This window comes from Pseudophryne corroboree, chromosome 9 (assembly GCF_028390025.1).
Source record: "Pseudophryne corroboree isolate aPseCor3 chromosome 9, aPseCor3.hap2, whole genome shotgun sequence".
NCBI lineage: Eukaryota > Metazoa > Chordata > Amphibia > Anura > Myobatrachidae > Pseudophryne > Pseudophryne corroboree.
The window spans coordinates 327,683,543-327,710,607 of NC_086452.1; the positions used below are offsets into that span (position 1 = coordinate 327,683,543).

Sequence of the window (27,065 nt, forward strand, 5' to 3'; positions counted from 1 at the left end):
GACTGGGCGGTTCTTAGGACACGTCCCGGGTACCTACCTAAGGTGGTGTCTTCTTTCCACCTTAATCAGGAGACCGTGGTTCCGGCCTTTGTCTCTCCTGAATGGTCTTCCAGAGAGCGGTCTTTGGATGTGGTACGGGCTCTCCGTATCTATGTAAAGAGGACAGCTCCCATTAGGAAGTCTGATTCTCTCTTTGTACTGTTTGGTTTTCACAAACGTGGCTGGCCTGCTCACAAGCAGACCTTGGCCAGATGGATTAGAATGGTGATTGCACATGCTTATGTACAGGCTGGTCGTCCAGTTCCTGCTACTATCAAGGCCCATTCTACTCGGTCTGTTGGAACTTCTTGGGTGGCCCGACGTGGTGCGACCCTTTAACAATTGTGCAAGACGGCTACGTGGTCCTCAGTGAACACGTTCATAAGGTTCTATGCCTTCGATACATCTGCCTCCCAGGATGCTTCAGTTGGACACTGGGTTCTTGTGCCCGCTACAGTGCGTCCCCTCCCTTGAGGAACTGCTTTAGGACATCCCCGATGTTATTCTCTGTGGAGCCCAGTGTACCCCGCTGCAGAAAAGGAGATTTATGGTAAGAATTTACCGTTGTTAAATCTTTCTGCGAGGTACACTGGGTTCCACAGGGCACCCACCCTGATGCACTTAGCCTCTTTGGGTTTGTATGGCATTAGCCGATGATATAGTCTCCTGTCGTGAGAATGTAGTGTACGTGGCTACTAACTGTTGTCATCTTTTACCTGCTACTGCATTGGACTGGTTAACAAAACTGAGCTCCTGTGCACGGAGGCGGGATTATAGAGGAGGCGGCGCTATGCATCCTGGGAACAGTCAAAGCTTTTAGCCTGTTGGTGCCTCGGCTCAAGATCCTACTCTACACCCCAATATTATTCCCTGTGGAACCCAGTGTACCTCGCAGAAAGAGATTTAACAACGGTAAGTTCTTACCATAAATCTCGTTTTTCCTTGAGTTATCTGTAACACATTTTCAGGAGGATACAGAAGTTCTCCAGACTAAATCAGCTTTTCAACATATGATGGTTTCTAAGTTACATTTAAATCCAGACATTGCAATTCGACCTTAGGTTTATATTCATATGAACCTCAAATTCAGCTATTGAGGAAGAGTGATTTTTTTACTCCTTGGATGCGATCCTCTGTGGTGCCTACAAAAGATGTTCATCTGAATTAAACCAAACAGCAGTAGATAGATCACTTCTGAGGTTTTGTACACTTATATTGAGGTGGGGCAGTTGCGTCACAGGTGTGTGGGGAAAATGGTTTATTACAATATGAAGGTTCTATCTATTAGATCAGTTCGGCATTGTGGCATGGAGCTGCTGCTGCGTCGGTAGACCCGTTGTCCTCCATTCCAATTATCAGGTTTAACATTTTTGTATCCAAGAATGCAATTTTATTTTTTATATAAGGGTTTGAGCTCTGTAACTCTGAGAATACCCACCTGAATGGGCAGCTTTGGGATGTTCTCCTCATCTAGTGTTGCCTAAGCAAGTTGGAAGAGAAAACCGGATATCTGTACATAAGTTAAATCCTTCCAATTTGTAGTATCCGGAACATGAGGAATCCACTGTTTTCTTGTTACACTGTTTACTTGTTGGTTTATAAGTTTATCAAAGTTAAATTTCCTTTTTTTTTTTTAAATTTTTTTTTTTTCAGGGTGATGTGGATTTGTTTATTTTAATTTATTTATTACTGGTTCTTTCCTGTGGGCTTTAGCTAGAAGAATAACGTTCCCTGCTGGAGAGGGATGTCCAGAAAACAAATTGAATAGTTTAATGTCACCAAGTTAGGCTCTCTATAAGGATTTTATGTAATGATTCCTTGTGTTTACAATCTGTTTACCAATCCTTATTCAACCTTGTGTCTTTGTTTTTTTAAACGCTTCTTTCGGCTAAAACTGCCTTGTGCAACAGACTTTCTTAACCAGTAACTACCCAAAGGGTGTTCTGGGGCTGCACCATGGACGGACTCCTCTGCTGCACGGAAACAACCTCACACTGCAGACAGTGAGGCTGTTGCTGCAACAAAGCAAGACACTGTTTCCCTGCCAGGATATTTTAATGCAGTTCTACACTACAGTTAGAAAGGGCAGATATTTAAGAAGTCAGGAATTTTGTATTACCCTTTAATCTGGTTTCTTAACTGGTGAGTTATGACAGCAGAATTAGGGTGCCGTACCATGTTCCCCTTTAGTAAATAATAATGTTTGCTAAAATAGCTATTATGCTCAACTAGTGATGTCACAACTAGTATAATTGATATGCGGTGTCATTAGCAACTTTTAGACCCACTGATTGAAAAGTGAATTTCGTTTTTACACTTCATTTAATATATGGTACTTGGCATATTTGTAACAATGTGATGCATTTCATAATAACTTATCAGATTGTCCGTTTTCTATTGGTTAATTGCAGGAAAGGTAACGTTTGGTTGAATGTGTTAGGTTTCAACATTGCATGACGTTATTAAACAAGTGTCCATGTGTGGAGTTGTTATAGCCAACTTCTTACCATTCATTCCTATGACTAGCCCAGTTTCTTTCGCACGTATGTCCTTTATCCTACAATTACAAGCCTGTAATTTGGGTTGTATATTACAAATATGTAATATAGCATTATTTTTTTAAGTGTATTACATATCCTCTTTCTCATTCAGTGATTGAGGCAATCCGGGCTGCCCACAAGGAGGAGCTGCAAAGAGAAGTAGAGAAAGCTCGAACATTCCAACATGGCGGGTCAGCAGGGAATGAGATGATCCGGCGGCAGCACCAGTAAGTTATTTCCTGTGTGCTAGAAAGTACTTATTAAAGGGCGCCTATAATTGCCATATACACTTTGATGTTTCATTATAAAAATGTCAAAATAAAATGTATTTACTATGTAACGGTTTAGCATTCAGCAGGATACACAAAGCAAGAATTTGTAGCACATTCAGTCTGGCTGATTGTTACCCATCATTTCCTATAGTGCTTTGCTGGTTGTTGTAACTTGTTATATTGTCTTCCTTCTTCTCTTGGCAGATCTGACATGGAAGCCCTGAGACGGGAACTGCAGACCTTATCTGAGCATTACTCACAGAAGTGCCTGGAGATTGGAGCATTGAACCAAGCTGCAGCGGAGCGGGAGAGAGAGATGCAAAGATGCCAACAGGAAGGACAGGAACTACTGAGGCAGAATCAGGCAAGTGCAACAATGATGAAGATTCTGACAGGGCAGGTTTTAGGTGACCAGGACATAAATCGCCATCAAATGTATATGTGCGTGTAGTATTTAACTCATACTGCCAAATCACATCTAGTAAACCCAGAAACTTCCCATCGCCTCCTTAAGCTGGGTACACACTACCCAATGTGTGTACCTGGCGATATTGGCGGCGATGGGGACCCGGCGGGGTGCCGACATCGGCAAATGCATACACACTTGCCGATGCCGGCGTGAAGGGAGCGGGAGTCATGCTGAAGCTTGGCCATCTTTAGTGTATGGGGCTTTAGACTTCTAAGCACACTGGAAATGTGCTCCCGCTCAGAAAATGTCTAGTAAATTGTAATTAGAATTCTCCTCCCTTTTGGTTTAAAGTGGATGAGCTGGCAAGGAAATCACTGCATGGGATAACATTGGACAAATATGACAGGAGAGTTTTAGGTCAGGAGATGAATACTGGCACCTTGAGGAGGGGAGGATTAGGTGGGCAACCAAGTTGTCTGTCTGACTTCTCCAATAACAATAGGAAATGGAATGTGGTACTAAACCTTATTGAAAAATACAGGACAACACTGTTAACTCCTTCAAGGCTGCAGGTGATTCATACTTCTGTGACAAAACACTTGGTCTTGTGCAGTTTCTGGGGGGGGGGGGGGGGGGGGTCATTTATTTTAAGACCTAATCAAGTGTGTTCTGGTATCTTCATTTTTTTAGTTTTATTTGTGTCCATTAGCGAAGGAAAACCTCAAGGCGGCACTCACGGGTCTTGTTCAATAATTAAATAATACACAGGGATGTCCCAATAATAAACAGTGGTGTTTTTGTTCATGTATTGATCAATGCATTTAAGTCTGCACACCCCCGGCAAGGAACCCTACTATGCTGCAGGTATATTGCTCGATTGCTCAAAATAATTATCATAAAAATAACTATGGCATTAGTGTATGGTATATTAGTGTTTAGGTATGCGATCACAATAAACAAAAAGCACTATTCCTCGGCAATCACCTATTCCTAGATTTGGGGTGCAACACAGTTTGTGACCACATTGTTTACATAGAAATCACAGGGGCTCTGCACTCACTACATTAATGAACAATAATAAACGCTGGAGTTGCAGTTCATGTGTTGATCAATGCATTTACTTTAAGCCTGCAGCCCCCGGCAAAATCTAGTGCTAGTTATGCATGCCGTGTGCTACTATTGCAGCAGATGCTGTTAGAGCCATGTTAGTGGGCATCTACTAGTCATTTTTCTGACAGCAGTGTGCGCTAATTTCATTAACCCTAGCCTGATATGTACCAAAAACCACCAGAAGAGTTTTGCAATAAATTTGTTTTTTTATTTTCTATCAATCAAAATATTTTTTCTTTAAAACATATTTCTTCTAAAAATATCACATGCATATAAGCAAGAGTATCACACGAATAAAAACACATACATAAAAAACAATCTACTAAACTTTGCACAATTATGATGGCAAATGTGGGGTGTCCTTTTTCAATAACATATAACCAGTTTTGTAGATCACAGGTATTTATAATGGGCCCATTGTAGGTGATAATTGAAAAAAATGTTCCCGAAACAGATATATATAGTGGCACCACTGCAACATGTGTATATATAGTCGTATAAGTATACTGAGGCTTTATCTCTATATTCCTGTGGCTGGGAAATCAGCAGTGAAGTCAGGTTGTTAGATTGTGCGCAATCCGAAACTGCACTCGGTATTTCACTACTATATAGCAGCAGGTAGCGATGACCTCCTCATTTGAACCCCAGGCACGCCACGCCAGTGGCTAGGTATTAATAACAGTTTCTTATTAACAGTTTCTTATATAGCGCAGCATATTCCGTTGCGCTTTACATTTAGAACAACAGTAATACAGGTTGAGTATCCCTTATCCAAAATGCTTGGGACCAGAGGTATTTTGGATATCGGATTTTTCCGTATTTTGGAATAATTGCATACCATAATGAGATATCATGGTGATGGGACCCAAGTCTAAGCACAGAATGCATTTATGTCTCATATACACCTTATACACACAGCCTGAAGGTCATTTAATACAATATTTTTAATAACTTTGTGTTTTAAACAAAGTTTGAGTACATTGAGCCACAGAAAACAAAGATTTCACTATGTCACTCTCACTCAAAAAAGTCTGTATTTTGGAATATTCCGTATTATACGCAACCTGTAGAACAAAACTGGGTAAAAACAGACAGACATAGAGGTAGGAAGGCCCTGCTCTCAAGCTTACAATCTATAGATGTCCCAATTGTGATTCCGCCTGAGTCCCAGTACCAGTGTGTGGCTGGAGCTCCAAACACGCCGATGAGGAGTACTGGTTTTCTTATGCAGGTGGGCTGGGACCAGTAGCGGATTTACCGCTAGGCAACCTAAGCGTCCGCCTAGGGCCCTGCGGGTCCCATAAGGCCTGCCAGCTCCGCCAAAAATGCAGAGTGCCTGCTGGCTAAATACTCCCGGCAAGCTGTCAGTGATTAGACAGCAGTCAGGTGCCAGCTCCGGCATTCCTCCGCTGTGTCTCAGTGTGTTTTCAATGAAACACGAGGGGGAAGGGGGGGCAATAATGCTTACAGGTTGGGAGAAGCTGGCCAATACTATAATCAAAAAGGAGGCAGAGGAGGGAGCCGCTGCCGCTGATGCTTACATGTAGGGAGGGGGAGAGAGACACAGGCCCACTCAGCAGTCAAGCTCCGCCCCCTGACCTTGATGAAGCTCCGCCCCTATCATTTGGAGCTCTGCCTCCTGTGTCTGTAGATGAGTTCCTCCATAACCTGCAGCCCATCAAGCCACCCATCCCTCAGTAACTGCGTTTAGTTGGCAGGACACACTGAGCAGTCTGAAGCTGCGCCCTTAACATCTGGAGCTCTGCCTCCTGTGTCCGAAGATGTTACTCCATAGCCTATAGCCCAACAAGCCACCCATCCCTCAGTACCTGCATTCAGTCTGAAGCTCTGCCCCCTGGCTGGCCAAAGCTCCGCCTCCTGTGTCAGAAGTTGTGTTCCTTAATATCCTGCAACCCATTCACCCACCCCTCCCTCAGTAACTGAGTTCAGTTGGCAGCATCCAGGGCTGGAGCGATGGCCAGATGGGCCAGTCCAGCGGAGCAACAGACAGTGGTGGATTTCCCTAGGTGCTCAGTAGCTGCTGGATTTAGGCTACCTCATAACCCAAGTACCTGCCAGACTTTCCAAACGATCGCTCTGGAGGATGAGGTGAACGGACCCGTGCGTGCATCCTTCCCCCCCTTCCCACGCAGCTCCTATCCTCCTCAACTTAAAAGATGGCTCCAGCACCCTTGAGCGTACCCTCGGTGATTGTCCTCTGCCCTGTGGGTGCATGGCTGGACTTCACCTGGTATGTTCCTTCCCGGAGCAGTATGGTGCCACGCTGGACCTTCCCGTGCTGACGATCCCAGAGTGTGTACCCTGGTCTGGGTGTTGGTGGACATAGGGGATTATTCAGAGTTGTTAGAAAACCACAAAAGCACACTAATGGGCAAACCATGCTGAGCTGCAGGTGGGGCAGATGTAACGTGCAGAGAGAGTTAGATTTGGGATGGTTATATTGCTTCTGTGCATGGTTAATACTGGTTGCTTAATTTTTACATTGCAATTTAGATTTCAGTTTGAACACACCCCACCCAAATCTAACTCTCTCTGCACATGTTACATCTGCCCCACCTGCAGTGCACATGGTTTCGCCCATTAGTGTGTTTTTGTGGTTTGCTAACAACTCTGAATAAACCCCATAGTTACTATGGAGACAGCTGGCAGCCAAAGGAATCTGGGCATCTGCAGCCAGGAACACACTACAGACAGATAAATACCTTGCTGCCTTCTCCTGCTCTGACTATGTATAGTGTGAATGTTACCCCCCCCACTCTCTCTCTCTCTCTCTCTCGTAATTTCCCCCTTTCCTTTCCTCCAGTCTCTCCCTGCCATCTCCCTCTATTCCTCCTCTCTCTCTTTCCCGTCTACCACATTCCTCCTCTCTCTTCTGTCTCCCCCATTCCACTTCTTTCCCGTCTCCCCCTATCCCCCTATTCCTCTTCTCTCTCTCTCTCTCTCTATTATTCCTCTCTCTCTCTCTCTCTCTCTCTCTCTCTCTCTCTCTCTCGTCTCCACCTATTCAGCCTCTCTCGTCTCCCCCTATTGCCCCTCTCTTTCCTGTCTCCCCATTCCTCCTCTGTCCGTCACGTCTCCCCTTTTTCCTTTCCTCTCACATCCTCTTTCTTCTCTCTCTCTCTCCTGTCTCCCCCTATTCCTCTCTCTCTCTGTCTCTCTCTCGTCTCCCCCATTCCTCGTCTTTCTCCCCCCCCCCCCCCCATTCCTTCTCTCACTCCCATCATGGGAACCACCGACAGAGCAGTTTGAAGCCCTGCCCCCGACCACCCGAAGCTCTGCTCTCTAGCCATCCAAAGCTCCGCCTTTTGTGTCCCTCCGATACCAGGAGCCCATTTACCGCCCCTACCCCTCCCTCAACAACTGAGTACATTTGGCAGCAGGGCACTAAAATGTTGTGAACATGTGATGTGGGTGGAACATAAAGGCTGAGCTACCAAACAAAGGAGGAAAAGCTGCTGACCCCAGCTGTGCAGAGAAACTAATAGGCATACTCAATGTACCTTCCTACAGGTGTTGCCCCTGTCTATACTGTATATGGTTGTTGTTATTTTGTATTTTTGTTTTTTGTTTGTTTGTTTTTTGTGCGTATCAGGCCTATAACAGGGTGATGGTGCGCCCTATACAGCACCCACCCCTTGAGTGGCTCCCATAAATCTGCACCCAAAGTGGAGGTTGTTGGCGGCAGCGCCTTCACCAAGTTTGTAGGGTGCTGCAGGGGGCATCCTTAAGACGCTCTGGTTTGTAGTACAGATCCCACAGCACTGTAGGAGACATCATTACAGTGTAGGAGATGGAGTAGTGTTCGGGTTGCGGTGGCGGGTGTGTATGGCCGGTTTCGCACTGCCAACACACACACACACATCAGGAAAATAAAAAATAGTATTATGGATTGTTTGTGAAAGGGGGGTACCAAATTGATCAAGACTTGGGGCTCTCATACTAGTTTTAAAGAAAAAAAATATTTTTATTGATAGAAAAGAAAAAAGCTAATTTATTGCAAAACTCTTCTGGTGGTGTTTGGTACATATCAGACTAGGGTTAATGAAATTACTGCACACTTTTGTCAGAAAAATTACCTTTTTTCCACAGCCATGCATATGGTGTGGAGTTTGTACGTGTTCACAAGCATGTTTTGAGTGTTTATTACAGCTTATGATTAAAATTCTATAAACAATATTTAAATATATATATATATATATATTTTAATTAGCGCCTGGTGTTGTGAGGTTCTTAATCTACTAGTAATGCCTTGTTAGGGAATAGCTGTTTGTGCTGTCCCATGCAAGTTAATGCCATGCTTATGAGGAGAAAATCCATTGTGACGTCAGTGTGATTTACTGTGACTATGTGTAAGCACTTGGTGACCTCTCATTTTACAAATGACATTTGGCCCTGTTGCTGAATGGTGTATTTGGGACACCTTGTAGCGCTGAAGAAAATAATCCTCATCACTGGTAAAAGCAGTGACATTCATGGATCTGTTTGAAGGAATAGAATATTCCATTGTAAATGTGTAAAAAGAAAAAAGTACACGCTGCTACTCATGTTGGAGGGTCGTATTTGTGCCAAATGTCTTGTGCCACAACCTAAAAAATGTTTCTGTGACTCTCCAAACTCTGCTGTATGTACCACCGATAATCCGGAACAGGGCTGGAACCAAGTGTGCTGGATTATCGGTGGTGTACCTATACTATCTTGTGTAACTATTGCTTGGTACTTTCAGTTTACTATCAACTTATTATTATTTAATATGTTTACATTTATTTAACCACATCGTATTTGGGGTCTAATTATATAACTTTTCACGCCCACGTCCCTATTTGCGCTTTCTTTATTAAAACCACTGTGCCAGAGAATTCCTGCATAAACCTACATCTCCAATAAGTGAGTGTCGACAGCCCGGCATCCCCATAAAACTGAAGCAAAGTGTACTTTTTCCTGTCTGTCATGTGGAAAAGTATGCAGTGATTTACGAAAATAGAAATATATCCCATCCATTTGCCTCTTAAGATTCAGTCTGTGACCGGTCTGCTCATAAAAACAAATCCTGTATTGCCAAAGGCCTTCAGGAACCCAGGGTCACGGTGTTCAGTTTATTTTGTATAATGATCTTCAGAATAGTAGCTGCTGTGCTTCCTGCGTCCATCTCTGAGCCAGGCCCTTAGATTTGATCTGCCTTGTGCTAGTTATATAATGAAAGTATGTGTCTGGTTAGTATGATTTTGTATAAAGTGTGCACCTTAATGCAATGACCATGTTTTTACTTTGTTGCTTATTTTATTTTAGAGACTTGGGCTTATTTTACACATCATTATTTTCTAGGAATTAAACAGCAGACTGTCAGAAGAGATTTCAAAACTCCGCTCTTTCATGGCGGGTAATGGCCCAAACGAGGGACAGTTACAAGGTGGAGAAAAAAGCAGTGCTGAGCTGGAGGTAAATGGAACACTGTATTAGAGTGCTGCTTCCCTAATCTCTTTTCACACATTTGTGGGGGAATTCAATTAGCCACGAGGCAGAACATCTGCCATTGCAACAGCTTGGCAATCCAAGCAGCGGCACCGCAATTTATGGGCTGAACTCACAGATTTTTGTATTCAGCCTTATTAGGTTGTGAATGATAAACATCAAGACAGAGTTACTGTAACTGCGGCATATAGCGGCACTTACTTGCAGGGTGAGTTGGCTCGCACCTAATTGAATTCCCCCATAATGTTACATGTTTCTGTCTAAGTAAACAACTGAAATTATGTAAATTATCAAAACATCTCATTTTGAAAATACAGAAAATTTATCTGTGGGATTCTTTTTTTTTCATATGTGCTATTTTTCCATTTGGGTTTGTTTTTTTTTTGGAAGCTATATTTACTCACGTTTACAATCTTACACATATAAACACAAACATTGAGTATCCACACTAGATCCCTACCCTGTTTCCAATTATTAGATACCGATATTGGATATACAGTAGAAGGAATGTAAAATGTGTGTTTCACACCAACTTCATAATTTGAGACCTTATTCACAAATTTAATCCAAAGCAGGTTGGTGGTAATTCCCTGAGTCAGAAAGACATACAATATACAGTGGAGAAGAAATAAGACTCTCTCTTTTTGGGGGGGGTACTCTTAAGTCCAAAAAATTATTAATTAGACACGCGTCGTAGAAATATTTAAAAAAAATAACTTTTTAAATATTTTATAGTGAAAAGGAAAGAAACCGTTTAGATGTTACGTGTTATAATTCGTGGACCAATATCCAAGTATTTGAAAAATGGTAAATGTCAAATACATATAAATAGATCCAAATTATCACACTGATCATGTGTCAGTATATAAAATATACTGAAAAATGTATAAGCACTAATTTGTGCAATCTGACTGAGACCAGAAATGTTAGGCAAACAGTAGTGATTTGTTATATTTAAAAATTAATGTATGGGAATCAGACAGCGCCCAGTTCCAAATGACGCAAAGTAGATGATATTGGTAAACAAAGAATGAATGCATCAACTTCTATGATAGCCAAAGAGCTTGTTGGCTCAAGTTAGCAATCTTACATTCACTGCGTAGTGATTCTGTTACAAAGTTGATACAATATTCTGTAACCATTTCTAAGGGGTCTATTAATGAAGCAGTGAAAAGTGTGGAGAAGCTGCCCATGGCAACCAATCAACATTGAAGTAACTTTTATCATTTGCATACTATACAATGGTACGGAGCATCTGATTGGTTGCCATGGGCAACTTCTCCATTCTTTTCACTGCTTCATGAATAGACCCCTTAGTTAGGTAATTATGTTACACAGTTAACAGTGTTGCATGATTGATTCTGTATCAAATATGCTAAAGCAGAAGACTGGTAACAATGCTATGCCTTGAGAATCTATTCAGCTCATACATAAATTCACATAGAACAGCTTGCTAGAGCTATAGGCACAATCTAGTAACCCGAAATCAGAGTTTGCACAATACATATATATATATATTCACCTTAGGCAGCCTTATTACCCAAAATGAACATCCAAGAAAGATAAAGCTGTAATAGTAAAAGTAATAATAATTAGTATTAAATTTATTGCATTTAAAAAATATATCTTTCATTGGCTAAAAATCGGTAACCAGGAGAGGCAGAGGTTGATAGTTTTGCACATTTGTAGTTGGATCAGTACTGTATAATGGGTGTGTTAAAGATAAAGTGGCCCTTCTGCTGTCTGTGTTAGGTGGTCAGAATTGCCATGTTGTCAAGGAAAACATTGTATGGCTGTCCTTTACCAAATACGCAGATGAGAGAGTGCCTAGTAGACAAAACAGAATGGTGGGTATTGTATTTTAAAGTATCAAAAATGAACCCTGCCGTATCCGATCTGTCCATACCTATAATGAAAGCTGGAGACAGTATGTGTGAGGCAGAGACATAATTGTCGGCATATCAGCATTTGCGGTCAGAGCTGGCGGGTCCGAGTAAAAGTGGAATAGAGTTGATAGGAGAAGGGTCCCATCTGCTGTTGGTTTTAGGGAGAAGCAGGGTGCTCTGATACCAGCGGGATTGCAGAGTACCCCCACCGCGATCACCGATGAGAGAGGCTGAAGGATATATACAATACCTATGCCTCCTGTAAGCCGAGGAAGTAGCCGGGGCGGCAGGAACTGGATACAGCGGTCTCGGCATGCTGAATTGCAGCAAGGACACACAGTGATGATGCATTTCAACCATCATGATTGGTCACATCATTGTCAACACAAGATGGTTAAATAAGCTGGAAAAGCCAACCATATAGTCAGTGATTGAGACACATAAAGAAGCATGCTGTGGTATTTAGTATGTATATCACTTATGTGCTAAGATTTAGAAAATATTTTTACCAGGCATGTCTAATTTTACCATTTTTTGGGGACTTAAGAGTGCCCCTAGAAAATTCTTCTTCCTTCTCCACTGTACAGTATATTATAAATCTTACACATACAGAAACGAAAGCAGAACCTAAGAACATACAATATATATTGATGTTTTTTACTGTTTGCATGCAAGTACTGACCAGTTTTGTAAAATAAATGTTTCATCGGTTTGTGACTGTTACAAAATGTTTCCTCCTTCATCCTATGGGGATACTGGGGTATAGAGTGCAGTGGCTGGAGCTTGGGACACTTTAAATATACCAGCAAAACTGAAACTTCTCCAAATCTATACCCCCATTGCTTGTCTGGGATCTTCGGTATTCTTTTGTGCCCGTCTGAGCTTGGCGCTTATTCAGTGGCTACTTACAGCAACCACTTAACTTTTAGATTTATTTTGGCTTTTTATTTTAATCGGGAACCACGATCTCTTCACAGCTAGGGGTGTCTGCTACAAAGGAGCCACAATATGCACCTTTTTCTGTGACTGCTAACCCCTAGTTTGGGATTGTCTTATGGGGGGACATAGTCACTACAGCTGTGGACAGTGATCAAAACTCTGACTCCAGCAACTGGCATCACCACCAGTCATTGTACTGCCTCCTTTGGTGATGAGGAAAGGTCAGATGTTTGTCTTGGCTGTTTTAGAATTATAAGTAATCTGTTTCTTTCAACTACAGTGTTCTGCTCAGATGGAGTACTTGCTTAATGATGTATGGACAATGACCGCCTGAAATCTGGAAACCATAGACATCACCAAATGCTGGATTTCTTCCTTTGTTATGCTTTACCAGGCTTTTAATGCGGGTTCGGTATGGATTACCAGCGGGCGGGATGCCAGCTGTCAGTCCCGCCTGCCAGAATGCTGGCAGGGAGTTGAGCACAAAGAGTCCCCTTGCAGGCTCCCTGTGCTTGCCACGCTGCGGGCTCTGTGGCTCTCATCCCACTCTATGGGTGTCATGGACACCCACGAGTGGGACTAACCCTGTTGCGCCGGGATTCTGGCTGGCGGCATTGTCGACTGTCCGGATTCCGGCATTGGTATCCTGACCGCCGACAGACGGTAAATTAAACGCATCTCTTTACTGATGCTGTCTTCAGTTGTTGCTTGTTCATGGGTCTTTCTGCCTTTAGTTTTGTCTTCCGCAGGTGAAATGTACACTCAATCAGGTTGAGCTGAGGTGACTGACTCACCCATTACAGAAAATTTTACTTTTTTGCCTTAAAAAAACTCCTGGGTTGGTTTTGCAGCATGTTTTAGGTCATTGTCCATTTGTATTGTGAAGCACCGTCCAATCAAATTTACTGAATTTTGCTGAATCTGAGCAGGCAATATATCTCTATACACTTCAGCATTCATCCAGCTGATTCTGTCTTCTGTCACATCATCAATAAATACTAATCACCCAGTGCCATTGTAAGCCATGCAAGCCCATGCCATTACTCTGCCTTCACCGTGTTTTATAGATGTGGTATGCTTTGAATCATGAGCCATTCCATCCCATGCCCATACTGATTTTCTTCCCATCATTCTGGTACAGGTTGGTTTGTCCAAACAATGCTGTTCCACAACTGGGCTGACTTTTTTTCCTTTTTTTTTTTTTTTTTTTGAGGGGGGCAAAGTGTAAGGCTTTCTATTCTTGAGGTTCTTGAATGGTTTGCACCATTGGTGAACCCTCTGTATTCTCATTAAGTTTTTTCTTTTATAGTAGACTTGGATAATAATATGCCTACCTACTGGAGAGTGTAGAGTGTTTCTTCTTTACTATGGAAAGGATCCTGCCATCATCTACCACTATTGTCTTCAGTAGACGTCCAGGCCTTTTTATGTTGCCGGACTCACCATTGCGTTATTTTTTATTTTTCTCAGGAAGTACCAAACTGTTGATTTGGCCACCTCTAAGGTTCCCGCTATCCATCTGATGGTTTTGGTTTTTGCAGACTAATGGGCTGCAATGTTTTTTAATTTGTTATTACATTTAAAGCATTATTGAGAGGTATACAGGAGTTATTACTAGCTCTATCTACAGCTGGCTTTGAAGGATGGTGATGTATGATGTAACTGATCTTTTCTTCTCAGGGACAGGTAAAAATAGGATTTTAATACCTACCGGTAAATCCTTTTCTCTTAGTCCGTAGAGGATGCTTCAAGAACCATGGGGTATAGACTGGATCCGCAGGAGACATAGGCACACTTTAAGACTTTGATTGGGTGTGAACTGGCTCCTCCCTCTATGCCCCTCCTCCAGACTCCATTTTAAGTAACTGTGCCCAGGGAGACGGACATTTTGAGGAAATAATTTATTGTTAAACCACGGTGAGCATCTTACCAGCTCACACCTCAGTATACCGCAGAACGTGGCATTCCATAGAACACCAGCCGACAGCATGAAGAATATGCAGCAATACGCTGACATAAAGCGTAACACAGCCTGTGTGTGTAAACACAACCAATAACCGCATAACGCATGTCATGGCATGAACATCATCAGCAATAGGCTGACTTAAACGCAACACACCATGTGTGTGTAAACATACCCAATAACTGCAAATACAGTACGCACTGGGACGGTTGCCCAGCATCCTCTACGGACTAAGAGAAAAGGATTTACCGGTAGGTATTAAAATCCTATTTTCTCATACGTCCTAGAGGATGCTGGGGATGCTTCAAGAACCATGGGGTTTATACCAAAGCTCCAGAACGGACGGGAGAGTGCGGACGACTCTGCAGCACCGATTGACCAAACAAGAGGTCCTCATCAGCCAGGGTATCAAACTGGTAAACTTCGTAAAGGTGTTTGATCCCGACCAAGTAGCAGCTCGGCAAAGCTGTAATGCCGAGACCCCTCGGCCAGCCGCCCAGGATGAGCCCACCTTTCTAGAAGAACGGGACTTCACTGATTTTGGTAATGGCAATCCTGCCTTAGAATGAGCCTGCTGAATCGTATTACAGATCCAGTGCGCAATAGTCTGCTTGGAAGCAGGGACCCCAACCTCTGTTTTCCTAATATGAGCCGTTCTGGCTACATAGATTTTTAAAGCTCTGACCACATCGAGAGACTTCGATTCCGCCAAGGAGTCAGTAGTCACTGGCACCACAATAGGCTGGTTTACGTGAAACCACTTTTGGCAGAAATTGCTGACGAGTTCCCAACTTCGCTCTATCCGCATGGAAGAGTAAATAGGGGCTTTTGTGAGACAAAGCCGCCAATTCAGATACCCGCCTTGCGGATGCTAAGGCCAACAACATGATCACTTTCCAAGTAAGAAATTTGAATGCAACCTTATGTAAAGGTTCAAACCAATGAGATTGCAGGAACTGCAACACCACATTAAGATCCCATGGAGCCATAGGGAGCACAAAGGGAGGTTGGCTGTGTAACACGCCTTTCAAGAAGGTCTGTATTTCTGGAAGGGAGGCCAATTCCTTCTGAAAGAAAATTGATAAAGCCGAAATTCGTACTTTAATGGAGCCTAACTTTAGGCCCGCATCCAAACTTGCTTGTAAAAATATAGAGCAACCGCCCCAGCTGAAAATCCTCCGTAGGAGCTTTCTTGGATTCACACCGAGACACATATTTCCTCCAAATACGGTGGTAATGCTTTGCCATTACTTTTCTAGCCTAAAGAAGTGTGGGAATGACTTCACTGGGAATACCCTTCCAGGCTATGATTCGGCGTTCAACCGCCATACCGTCAAACGCAACCGCGGTAAGTCTTGATATATGCACGGTCCCTGTTGTAACAGGACCTCTCGAAGAGGAAGAGGCCAGGGATCTTCTATGAGTAACTCCTGAAGATCTGGATACCAGGCCCTCCTTGGCCAGTCTGGAACAATGAGTATCACCTGAACCCTTGTTCCTCTTATGATCTGTATTGATTGGAAGTGGAGGGAACACCTAGACTGACTGAAAACACCCACGGTGTCACCAGGGCATCCACCTCTATTACTTGAGGGTCCCTCGACCTGGAACAATATCTTTTAAGTTTCTTGTTGAGGCGAAACGTCAACATGTCTATTTGAGGAATTCCCCAACGACTTGACACTTCTGCAAAGACCTCTTGATGAAGACCCCACTCTACTGAATGGAGGTCGTGTCTGCTGAGGAAGACTGTTTCCCAGTTGTCCACACCCGAAATGAAGATCGCTGACAGAGCGTTTACATGCCTTTCAGCCCAGCGGAAAACGTTTGTGACTTCTGCCCTCTCCGCTCTGCTCTCCGATCCGCCCTGGCGGTTTACGTACGCCACTGCTGTATGTTGTCCCACTGACTTAATCCGGGCAGACCACGAACAAGATGTTCCAGAATGTTTATGTGCAGACAAGCTTCCTGGCTTGACCATTTTCCTTGGAAATTTGTTTCCCCCTGAATGACTGCTCCCCAGCCCTGGAGACTTGCATCCATGGACACCAGGATCCCATCCCGGATCGCGAACCTTCATCCCTCTAGGACAGGGGTGGGGAACCTCAGGCCCGAGGGCCGTATAAGGCCCGCAGAGCCACTTGATCCGGCCCGGCCAGGCTCACCTAACCGGGTGCCCGCTGAGATTTTGTTACTAGTGGGCACCTGGCTTCTTACCCTCAGTAGCAGCCGGAGGCAGGAGCTCACTCCTGAGCTCTGGCTTCCAGCTCTGGCAGTGTGCGTGTGCTGCTGTGCGGTGTTATAGGAGAGATGTCATGACTTCTCTCCCATAGTTCTGAGGAGTGAGTGGCCAGGCGGAGAGGGCAATGGTCCGGAAACAGGAGCGAAGCTGGTGAGTATTGTGGGTTTTTTTTTCTTTTAGTGTGTGTGTGTGTGTGTGTGTGTGTGTGTGTAAGCGTCGCTACTAAAGGGCATATCTAATGGGGCATAACAACTGACTGGTGTCATATCTAATGGGGCATAACAAGTGACGGGGTATATCTAATGGGGCATAACAAGTGACTAGGGGCATACTTACTGGGGGCAAATCTACTGGGGCATAACAACTGACTGGGGGTATATCTACTGGGGGTATATCTACTGGGGGCATATCTACTGGGGCATAATTACTGGGGGCATATCTACTGGGAGCATATCTACAGGGAGCATGCTCATTTTTAAGTTGATAATTTTTGTATGGCCCCCGAAGAATTTTATAAATATCCAAATGGCCCTTAGTAGAAAAAAGGTTCCCCACCCCTGCTCTAGGAGGTGAGAACTGAGCAGCCACACAGGAGAGAAATTCTGGTCCTGGAAGATAAGATTATTTTCCGGTGCAAGTGCTGGTGAGACCCGGACCACATGTCCAATTGGTCCCGCTAAAAAACACTCCGGCATTTAACCTGCTCACTGAATGGCCTCGTAGGCCGCAACCCTCTTTTTCATCAATGGAACGTATTGATGGATTGACACTGTTGTAGATCTGACCTGACTCTGGATCTTCAGAGCTCTTTCCATTGAAAGAAACAAACTCTCAGCAGTCTTGTATCTAACATTTTTCCCAACGCCGACAACTGCGTCGTTGGGATCAACCGTGATTCTGGCAAGTTCAGGAGCCAACCACTTTGTTGAAGATCCGTCAGGGATAAAACAACGTTTTGCACCACTTGTTTCTAGCCCTCCCCGTACGCAGGAGAGCGTCCCAGTACAGAGTAATAATGACTCTTTTACTATTGAAGAAAACCATCATACCGCCATCACTCCGGTGAATCGGCACTGACAATCCTGACTAGCAAACCAGGTAAGCCTAATGCGGAAGAACCGTATTTAGACCCTCTTTCTACTTTAACAGATTGGAGATCCCTGCCCAGAAAGATTCCATCATGTAGTTCAACTTCGTAAGTAGAAATTGTTTGGAATTGTTCTCACCGAGCCTTCCGGGCTCAGAAGCACGAAAAAGCTTGAATAACAGCCTTTATCCTTTTTTTTTTTTTTTTTTTTGTGACCGGGACAGCAGGACAATGACCTGATCCTGACCCAACTCTTGTATGGCGTCTCATACTACCTACTACCTCCCCGTCCAGAGGAGAATTGGAGAGGTTCATCTGAAAAATTAGTGAGAGGAATCGTCTGGAAACTCCAGTATGTCCCCCTTGGGACTCTATTCTTAAACTCACTGGTCCACGTCCGTTCCAGGACTGACTGAAAAGTATTAGACGTGGTCCCACCGGTGTGGGCTCCCGCAAGATAGACCCAGCGACATGCGGTGGATGTGGTAGAAACAGAGGATGATTTTTGTTTCTGCGAATTTGAAAAGGCTGCTGACCTCTACCTGCAAAGAAAGGGAAAACCGTATCCATTCGGTCGAAATGACTGCATCCTACAAAAATGCGTCACCAACCGTTGTGAGGGAACATGGGTCAAGAAGGTAGACTTACCAGTGGTATCTGCCGAGATCAACTTAACAAAGCCATCCCCGAACCAGGTTTTACCTTCATAGGGAAGATACTCCAGTTCTTCTCAGTCAGCCTCAGCATTCCATTGGTGAATCCACAATGCCCTCCTAGTCGAGACCGCCATGGAAGTGGCCCGCGAAAACAAGAGTCCTATATCCCTTGTAGTCACACGGCAGTATGCTGCAATGATATAGAAATGACTCAACTTAAGTTGCATACAACTACTCCCCCATGCGCATGTAATGCAGGTATAAACAACGTACATGCGGACACATAATTATAGTATCACATATCTTCCTGCATACGATCCTTTGTGACAGGGCCCCGTGCATAACAGGGGGTGACTCTCACCTTCTATCCATTGAGAAGGACAAACTTTACCTCAGCATTCATTATAAATATCCTTATATACATATATACATACATATATACCTTCCAATGCACCTATACACATATATATATATATATATATATATATATATATACACACACACACACACACACACACACACACACACACACACACACACACACACACACACACACCTACATATACATATTTTTTGTCAGGAACAGCAAAGTCCCTAGTGAAGTTAATACGTTCTAACGTGTATGAACAGGTATTGAATGACAATTTTTGAGGATCTGATCAGGAAACATTATGGTCGACCTAAGAAAGATTTTCGAGTCGATCTCAGGGAGTAGTAACTGGGCAAAATAAAATTTTTGCGACCCTGAGGGGTCTGAGAGAAATCTATTCTATGAATAGGACTCCCTCTATAAATATTATCACGTCTGTGATCGTGCCACAGACCTATATAATCATACTATACATACATATTACGTATAGGTATAGATCTATCTGATATGCATCATATAATCATGTCCATATCCACCCAGTCAGATATTGTTGGTGCCGACAGGGACACCCCCCACGTCTTTGTCTCCCATATAGTTTTCTCTTGGGAAAAATATACCACTACTGACATGTTGCCATATTTACATGTACCAAGTACCATTAGGAGTCGACAGCACCGACATAGTCATTCCCTTTGTGGCAGAGCCCCCAGCCTCAAATATGCCGACACACGTGTACCAAATACCCACTGACATTACACTGGCTATAAGGGATAGACCCCAGTACATTCTGTCATGGAAACCCAGAAGGCGTTTACCAGCTCATTTCCCCCAGCGCTCATGATATAGTGTTTTTATTTAAATTTATATTACACCACTGTGCCCCCCCCTCGTTTTCCACTCTGATCTATGCAGCAGTGTTTAGGAAGGACCAGCGTCTCTGTGAGGAGAAAATGGCGCTGGAAGAGCTGTGAGGGCTAAGACACGCCCCCCTCACCGGCGCGCTTCAGTCCCGCTCAAATCTACATAATTATACTGGCGGGGGTCTATATTTAGTGCCTAGGCACTTATAACATACATATTTGCCAGTTTAAAAACTTCAGTGTCCATGCTGCCCAGGGCGCCCCCCCCTGCGCCCTGCACCCTGCCAGTGCCGCTGTGTTTGTGGGAGCATGGCGCGCAGCACGGTACCTCAACACTGAAGTCTTCTGCCGTCACTGAAGTCTTCTTTTCTTCTTTTACTCACCCGGCTTCTTTCTTCCGGCTCTGTGAGGGGGGTGACGGCGCGGCTCCGGGAACAAGCAGCAAGACGCACCAAGTGATCGAACCCTCTGGAGCTGATGGTGTCCAGTAGCCTAAGAAGCAGAGCCCTTGAACTCAGAAGAAGTAGGTCTGCTTCTCTCCCCTCACTCCCACGAAGCAGGGAGCCTGTAGCCAGCAGGTCTCCCTGAAAATAATAAACCTAACAAAAGTCTTTTCAGAGAAACTCAGTAGAGCTCCCCTGTGTGTGGCCAGTCTCACTGGGCACAGAATGTAAACTGGAGTCTGGAGGAGGGGCATAGAGGGATGAGCCAGTTCACACCCAATCAAAGTCTTAAAGTGTGCCTATATCTCCTGCGGATCCCGTCTGTTTCACTTGTATTAAGAGTTCCTTTAACCACATGTGGGTTCACAGCAGCAGGTTCCAAATGCACATGCCGCACTTGGAATCAAATCCAGACCTTTTTTCTGCGTAATTGATAAAGAAATAACAAAGGAATAGCCCATACCCGTCCATGAAATCACTTTTGAGTCAATTGCCTAATTACTTTTGGTCCCTTGAAAAAGAAGGAACAACATATTAAACAACTGTAATTCCTAAACCCATCCTCCATACTTCACATTTTCCAATTATATTCATTATATAACGAACATTGAATATGTTTCAGTAATAAAAATTGTGTCAGTGCCCAAATATATGTAGACCTAACTGTATGACCAGTGTCTACCATAGGTTGAAAGTGAAATGGATTTTTTTACTTACAGTAAGGGGGGAATTCAATTAGCCATGGTAACTTACTGTAGGTTAATTGATTCCCCGGGGCTATCCAATAAGCCCTGAAATAAGCCTGCAACACTGCACTCTGAGCAGACCCAAAATTCTATACACGATAATTAGAATATCGAGTGCAAACAGTGGGTTAACACACAGGTCCAGGAACTTTTTCCCGATTCTATGTGTTATCGCCCAATAACAGATAATTTATCGGGGGGGGGCAGTAATTGAATAGCCCTTAAATCCTGAAGGTACCCCCCCTCCCCCCCTTTCCACCCTTGATTAAATTATTGGGGCTACTCTTTATGTTTTTGTACTTGCTCGTTGTTTCCTTGTTAAGCTGGGTACACCCTAGACAATGTCGCCAGATCCGGCGGATTGGACCGCCATATTGGGTACATCGTCTAGTGTGTACCTGCTATGTCACTGACTATGTGTGCTGCCGTGTGCCATCAGCAACATCCTTCATCGGCCCTGCATGCAGGGCTGACGAAAGACATCACTAGAAAGGACCATGCTGTTGAATGCAGCATGGCCCCCTGCCGTCGCTGCCGGCATTGGTAAGTGTGTCACCCGCAATTTCACTGGGTACACACAAATGTAGTGTGTACCCAGCTTTAGGCTTGTTGGTTTTTGTTGCAGAACATTTCTTTGTTCTTCTGTCTCTTGTTTGGAATTCCTGGTTCTGTCCTATGGGACTTTGTTAGTACTGGTCCTACGTAGCGGAATGGGATAAAATGCCCACTGCCTTCTATACCTCAGTGTATCTGGAGTCCCGGAGCAAAGTAGTCTATAGGTCTCTGAGCAAAGATCTACAAAGCTCCCATTATTTTTTCCCCCATTCATTGAATTTTAGTAGAACTTTATTATGCGGAGTTGAACTAATATTTACACAGTGATCCTGTGTGCATCTGGGCCCCCTCCTCACAGGGCTAGCTCCAGGCCTACTAGCGCCCTGAGCGAGAAAATGTCAAAGTGTCCCCACCTCCCCCCACAATGGCGCGCACGCTCCTGGAAAAGTGGGCGTGGCCTTGCAACTTTATATATTCAAACTGTAAATAAATATATTTTCACCCCCCCTTTACACACACAATTAGCAGCCTTACACATAAGCCCACAGTAGTGTGTTCCTTACAGATAATGTATCCAGTATAGTGTCAGACACATAATGACCCCAGTAGTGCAGTGCCAGACACACATTATATGCCCCCCAGTAGTGCCACATACACATACACCCCCAGTAGTGACAAATACACATTATATGGCCCCAGCAGTGCCAGATACACATATGCCCCCAGCAGTGCAGTGCCAGATACACCTATGCCCTCAGCAGTGCAGTGCCAGATGTAAATTAAATGCCCCACAGTGCCAGATGCACATTAAATGCCCCACAGTGCCAGATGCACATTATATTCCCCTCACAGTGCCAGACACACATTAAATGCCCCCCACAGTACCAGATACGCATTAAATGTCCCCCACAGTGCCAGATACACATTCATTGCCCCCCACAGTGCCAGATACGCATTAAATGCCCCTGGCAGTGCCAGATACGCATTAAATGCCCCCGGCAGTGCCAGATACGCATTGTATGCCCCCGGCAGTGCCAGGTACGCATTGTATGCCCCCGGCAGTGCCAGGTACGCATTGTATGCCCCCGGCAGTGCCAGATACGCATTGTATGCCCCCGGCAGTGCCAGATACGCATTGTATGCCCCCGGCAGTGCCAGACACGCATTGTATGCCCCCGGCAGTTCCAGACACGCATTGTATGCCCCCGGCAGTGCCAGATACACATGCTCCCCCACGCAGTGCCACATACACATGCCTGGCCATTGTAATGCTGCTCTCCGGCGCACACCGGAGTTCACCCCCAGAAGCACGCAGGCAGGCCAGGATACACACAGAAGAGGAGCCCCGGGGTCAGCAGTCCGGGGGAGCCTGACAGCAGCTGCCAGAGTCGGCCCGATCCCAGACCGGATCGCAGCGGGGGAAGAGCTGACAGGGGACCAGGGGTTGCAGAACAGGGAGGGGGAGCCATAGATCAGGGAGATCCTGGCAGACAGCAAGCCAGAGCAGCTTGAGGATCCCCCGCACATCGTGTACTGCCACTTGGGAAGGAGAATCGGCAGTGTGAACGCCAGCACAGGGAGCCAGTGGGCCCTGTGGGTGCAGAGCTGGGGGAGGGGGAAGCACAGTGTATGGGGAGCAGAGGGGGCGCAGAGTGGGGAGAGCTGGCGGGTAGCTGCTACTGCTGAGACCCGGGTGGGGGAGCGGAGTACGGGAAGGGGGCGGCGCAAGCATGTGGAGATTGCTGCTGCTGAGTGAGAGCTGGGTGGGGAGAGGCACGGTGTACCGGGGAAGATGAGGGAGAGGCACGGTGTACCGGGGAAGAGGGTGGTGAGCAGGGGGAATTGGAGACGGAGATGGACCTGTGAATCAACATGGAGGTGAGAAATCGGTGCGCCCCATTGAGGGTGGCGCCCTGCGCGGCCGCACGTGTCGAATGTGCATAGCGTCGGCCCTGCCTCCTCTCTTACTAGTGGCGCAGTAGTTTCTGAGCACTAGGGTCACTAGGAGACCCTAGCCCTGTTACTGAAACTAGTGCGCATGTGCAGGACTCCGGGAAAATGGCACGGCAGCCATTTTCCCAATGATTTCAATACTACGCATGCAATAAGAGTAGATAGTGAGCATGGCATAGCATCCAATGCAGGGACTAATATTGTACTGTTTAGTTGGTCGCTAGTGGAATAAAAAAAAAAACTTTCCAGGACCAGTCTTTACATTTGGAACTGTCACGGAAAACTGACAATTGCGTATGCGTGTAATTTTTCTGCAATTCTACTTTTGCCATTTTCAAACTCTCTCTTGTGGTATTTTTTTAAAACTTTGTTTCTTACGCCCCTTCAGGTTTTACTACGAGTAAAAGAGACAGAGTTGCAATATTTAAGAAAAGAGGTCTCCTGTCTTCGTGAGGATCTCCAAAACATGCAGAAGGTAAGAATGCTAAGGAAAGAGCAGTAGATGCTTGAAACCATTATCTATATAATTGAAAATACAAAAGGAAAGGAAATGTTAATCTGCCTGGTTAAACTGGGGTCACGCCGTAGAATTAAGGCATAACTCGACTCAAAAGTGAAAATTCCATTTTGCGTGGTGATCAATAATTGATATGATAATACAGAATGCTACTTAATTGTTCCAGTGTTCCCACAACTGCGCACTCATTCACTCTGTGAATTTCCAGCAATGTGTAATTGCTTCTATAGAGGTGGGCCTTTGGGATGTAGTCAGTTTGTCAACTTTCAATAGGTTGTCAAACTATATGTGGATGGGACAATTGCAACATAATTATGCAGACACTGTTGTAAGGTTAGTTAAAGCACTTCATCTATGCCAACAGTATAACTTTAATCATGATGCTTTCCAATCATGTTTAACGTTATGCTGCTGACACAGTTTAAATGCTTTAACTAACATTACACCTGTGTCGGCATTGTCCTGTCCACATACAGACATATTGATTGTCAACAAGTTGTCATTTGGTAACCCTTGGTTAGTGATAAAGAGAAGATGGCTAAAGCACCAGCCAATCCGCTCATAACTGCCATGTTACAGGCTGTGTTTGAAAAATGATAGTGAGGATCTGATTGGTTAGTAATTTATCCCTCTCCAAGGCTTAGTACATCTGCCCCTAAAAGTTTTGTTTATGCCACTCTCCTGTGATTTTCCTATTTGATTAAATGGGAAGTACCTGGGAGAGACCCATCCATAACAACTCTGCGTGTGTGTGAGAGGCAGGAGGACTGAGGAGTGTATGCGCGGACAGTTAAGAGTCCAGACAGTTGCTGGTTCCATTGTACAGTGTACTTTTATCAGCCGAAAAGTATAAATCAACGTCTGCCAAGACACCAAAAAGAGAATATCTAACCACTCAATCATGCCATGACCCCATTATGAATAGTTAAGTAATAAATAGCCACGTCAGCTCACACACACTGATAGTCCTAATAGAAGATAAATTAGAGAAATCGGTAAAATCTCCATGCTTTCGACATTCACTCCTTTAGCTAAGCTGGGGCTGTGTGATGTGTGGAGGGAACAGTCTCCTCAAAATTGCCAAATTTTGTGTTTAGGTGCTTGTCACTTTGCTTTCAAGGACAGACTAAATCTTTGCTACAGCGATACATGATGCTTCGGATATAGTCCAGGTTACTGGGGCCCAGATTGCTCGCATATTTTCTGACTGTTACAGTGATATATATGCCTCTAGAGTAGGGGTACTCAACATGTAGCCCTGCAGTTGTTGTAGAACTACACATCCCAGCATGTCTGTGCGTTTGGGGAGATGTAGAGAAACAGAAACATCATGTTATACACATTTCTTAACACTATTTAGTAAAATATAAGGCACACTAAGTGCTGTGTGTGTATGTCATACTTACCGACATTTGAAGTTTTCTCTCTCCGGGAGATGCCTGGAGAGAATAAGTAGTTGGGGGGTGACTGAAGTGGGGTCGGACTAGTTGCATCATTAGGCCCCACCCCATCATGGTTAAAACCCGTGATACACGCATATTTGAATAGGGGGTGGGGCAAAAAAGACGCAATTACCATAAAATCACATCATTAGGCCCCACACCCTCCCAACAGGACATAGATTTACAGTGTTTCACTAGGAAGTGGGCGGGATGCAGGAGGGGTGTCCACTCTTCCAGGGGTGTGAGGTACTACCCGAAAAATCATGCATCTCCCACAGGACCCGGGAGAGTAGGCAAGTATGTATTTTTGTATGTTAACAGTCCCAGAATAAACTATACTTTAAAGTTACAGGTTGATAAAAGATTTATAGTAGCGTCCTTACTCTGGATAAGTCTTCAGAAGCTCATTTAACCCGCTGATTTCTTCCTGTTTATAGAACTATTTATATGAAAATGATACCGATAAAAAAAAACCTGTCACTAATGCATATAGTGTACTATCAGAGTATATGTGTGGGTGTGTGTATAGAGTATCTTTCTTTTATTCTTTTAATATGGTTGGTACTCTTTCCATCACTTCAAGGATAAGCGGTATGCTTCCGAAAAATACAAAGATATCTACGTAGAACTCAATAATATCAAGTCTCGCTCAGAGCGTGAGATTGACCAGCTGAAGGAACATCTGCGGCTCGCTATGGCAGCTCTACATGAAGAGGCTGTTTTGCGCAACAGTATAGGAGAGTAATGGTGAGAGCTGTTCATACCTTTTCCTGTAAGTGCCTCACTAAAGGTGAGACAAACCTAATACACTGTTCAAGTAATGTGACCAAGATGTAGTACATGAATTTGTCAAAGTGCACCACTGACATTTGCTTATTTACAGATTAATTTGCTGCCTCATCATGAAGATGGATATCGTACACATGCAGCCACCGTGACATCACCGAGGTTCCGCCTCTGCCACAAAACTGCTTTTTTTTTATATGTGAATCACAGAATTTTATACAATCCATTATTATTATTATTGTTATTATTATTTTTTATTATTAAATGGGGGGATCCTCTTCTGCGTGTCTGAGACAATGGCACTAGGTCATATAGCCCATGAGTGGTGTCACCAGGTTTAAGGCATTCTTGCATACCCTCTACATTACTGTTACGTATGGGAAAATGATTGTATTTAAAGCTCAACTGTGTATGTGGATATGTTCGCTGGTGGTGTAAATGCACTGGGCGTGATGATTGTGAAATGTGGTAGAGCACTGGCAGTGGTGGGGTGGAGAAAAATAAGAATTTACTTACCGATAATTCTATTTCTCGGAGTCCGTAGTGGATGCTGGGGTTCCTGAAAGGACCATGGGGAATAGCGGCTCCGCAGGAGACAGGGCACAAAAAAGTAAAGCTTTACTAGGTCAGGTGGTGTGCACTGGCTCCTCCCCCTATGACCCTCCTCCAGACTCCAGTTAGGTACTGTGCCCGGACGAGCATACACAATAAGGGAGGCATTTTGAATCCCGGGTAAGACTCATACCAGCCACACCAATCA

The 27,065-nt window shown here is 44.4% G+C and overlaps 1 protein-coding gene across 8 annotated transcripts in view; it reads left to right on the plus strand.

The window, feature by feature from the left end:
- Positions 1-26,824, plus strand: part of LOC134958139 (TRIO and F-actin-binding protein-like) — a 145,735-nt gene extending 118,911 nt beyond the window's left edge. For 5 of the 8 annotated variants that reach the window (XM_063940526.1, XM_063940527.1, XM_063940528.1 and 2 more), the window contains exons 9-14: positions 2,692-2,806; positions 3,056-3,215; positions 9,714-9,827; positions 23,949-24,035; positions 26,103-26,266; positions 26,403-26,823. In XM_063940526.1, coding sequence (XP_063796596.1) covers positions 2,692-2,806; positions 3,056-3,215; positions 9,714-9,827; positions 23,949-24,035; positions 26,103-26,264 — 638 coding nt within the window. In that variant the 3' untranslated portion in view covers positions 26,265-26,266; positions 26,403-26,823. Of the gene's footprint in view, positions 1-2,691; positions 2,807-3,055; positions 3,216-9,713; positions 9,828-23,948; positions 24,036-26,102; positions 26,292-26,402 lie in introns of all 8 variants that reach the window. The other 3 variants (XM_063940521.1, XM_063940523.1, XM_063940522.1) reach the window with 2 other exon arrangements.
- The last annotated feature ends 241 nt before the right edge of the window (positions 26,825-27,065 follow it).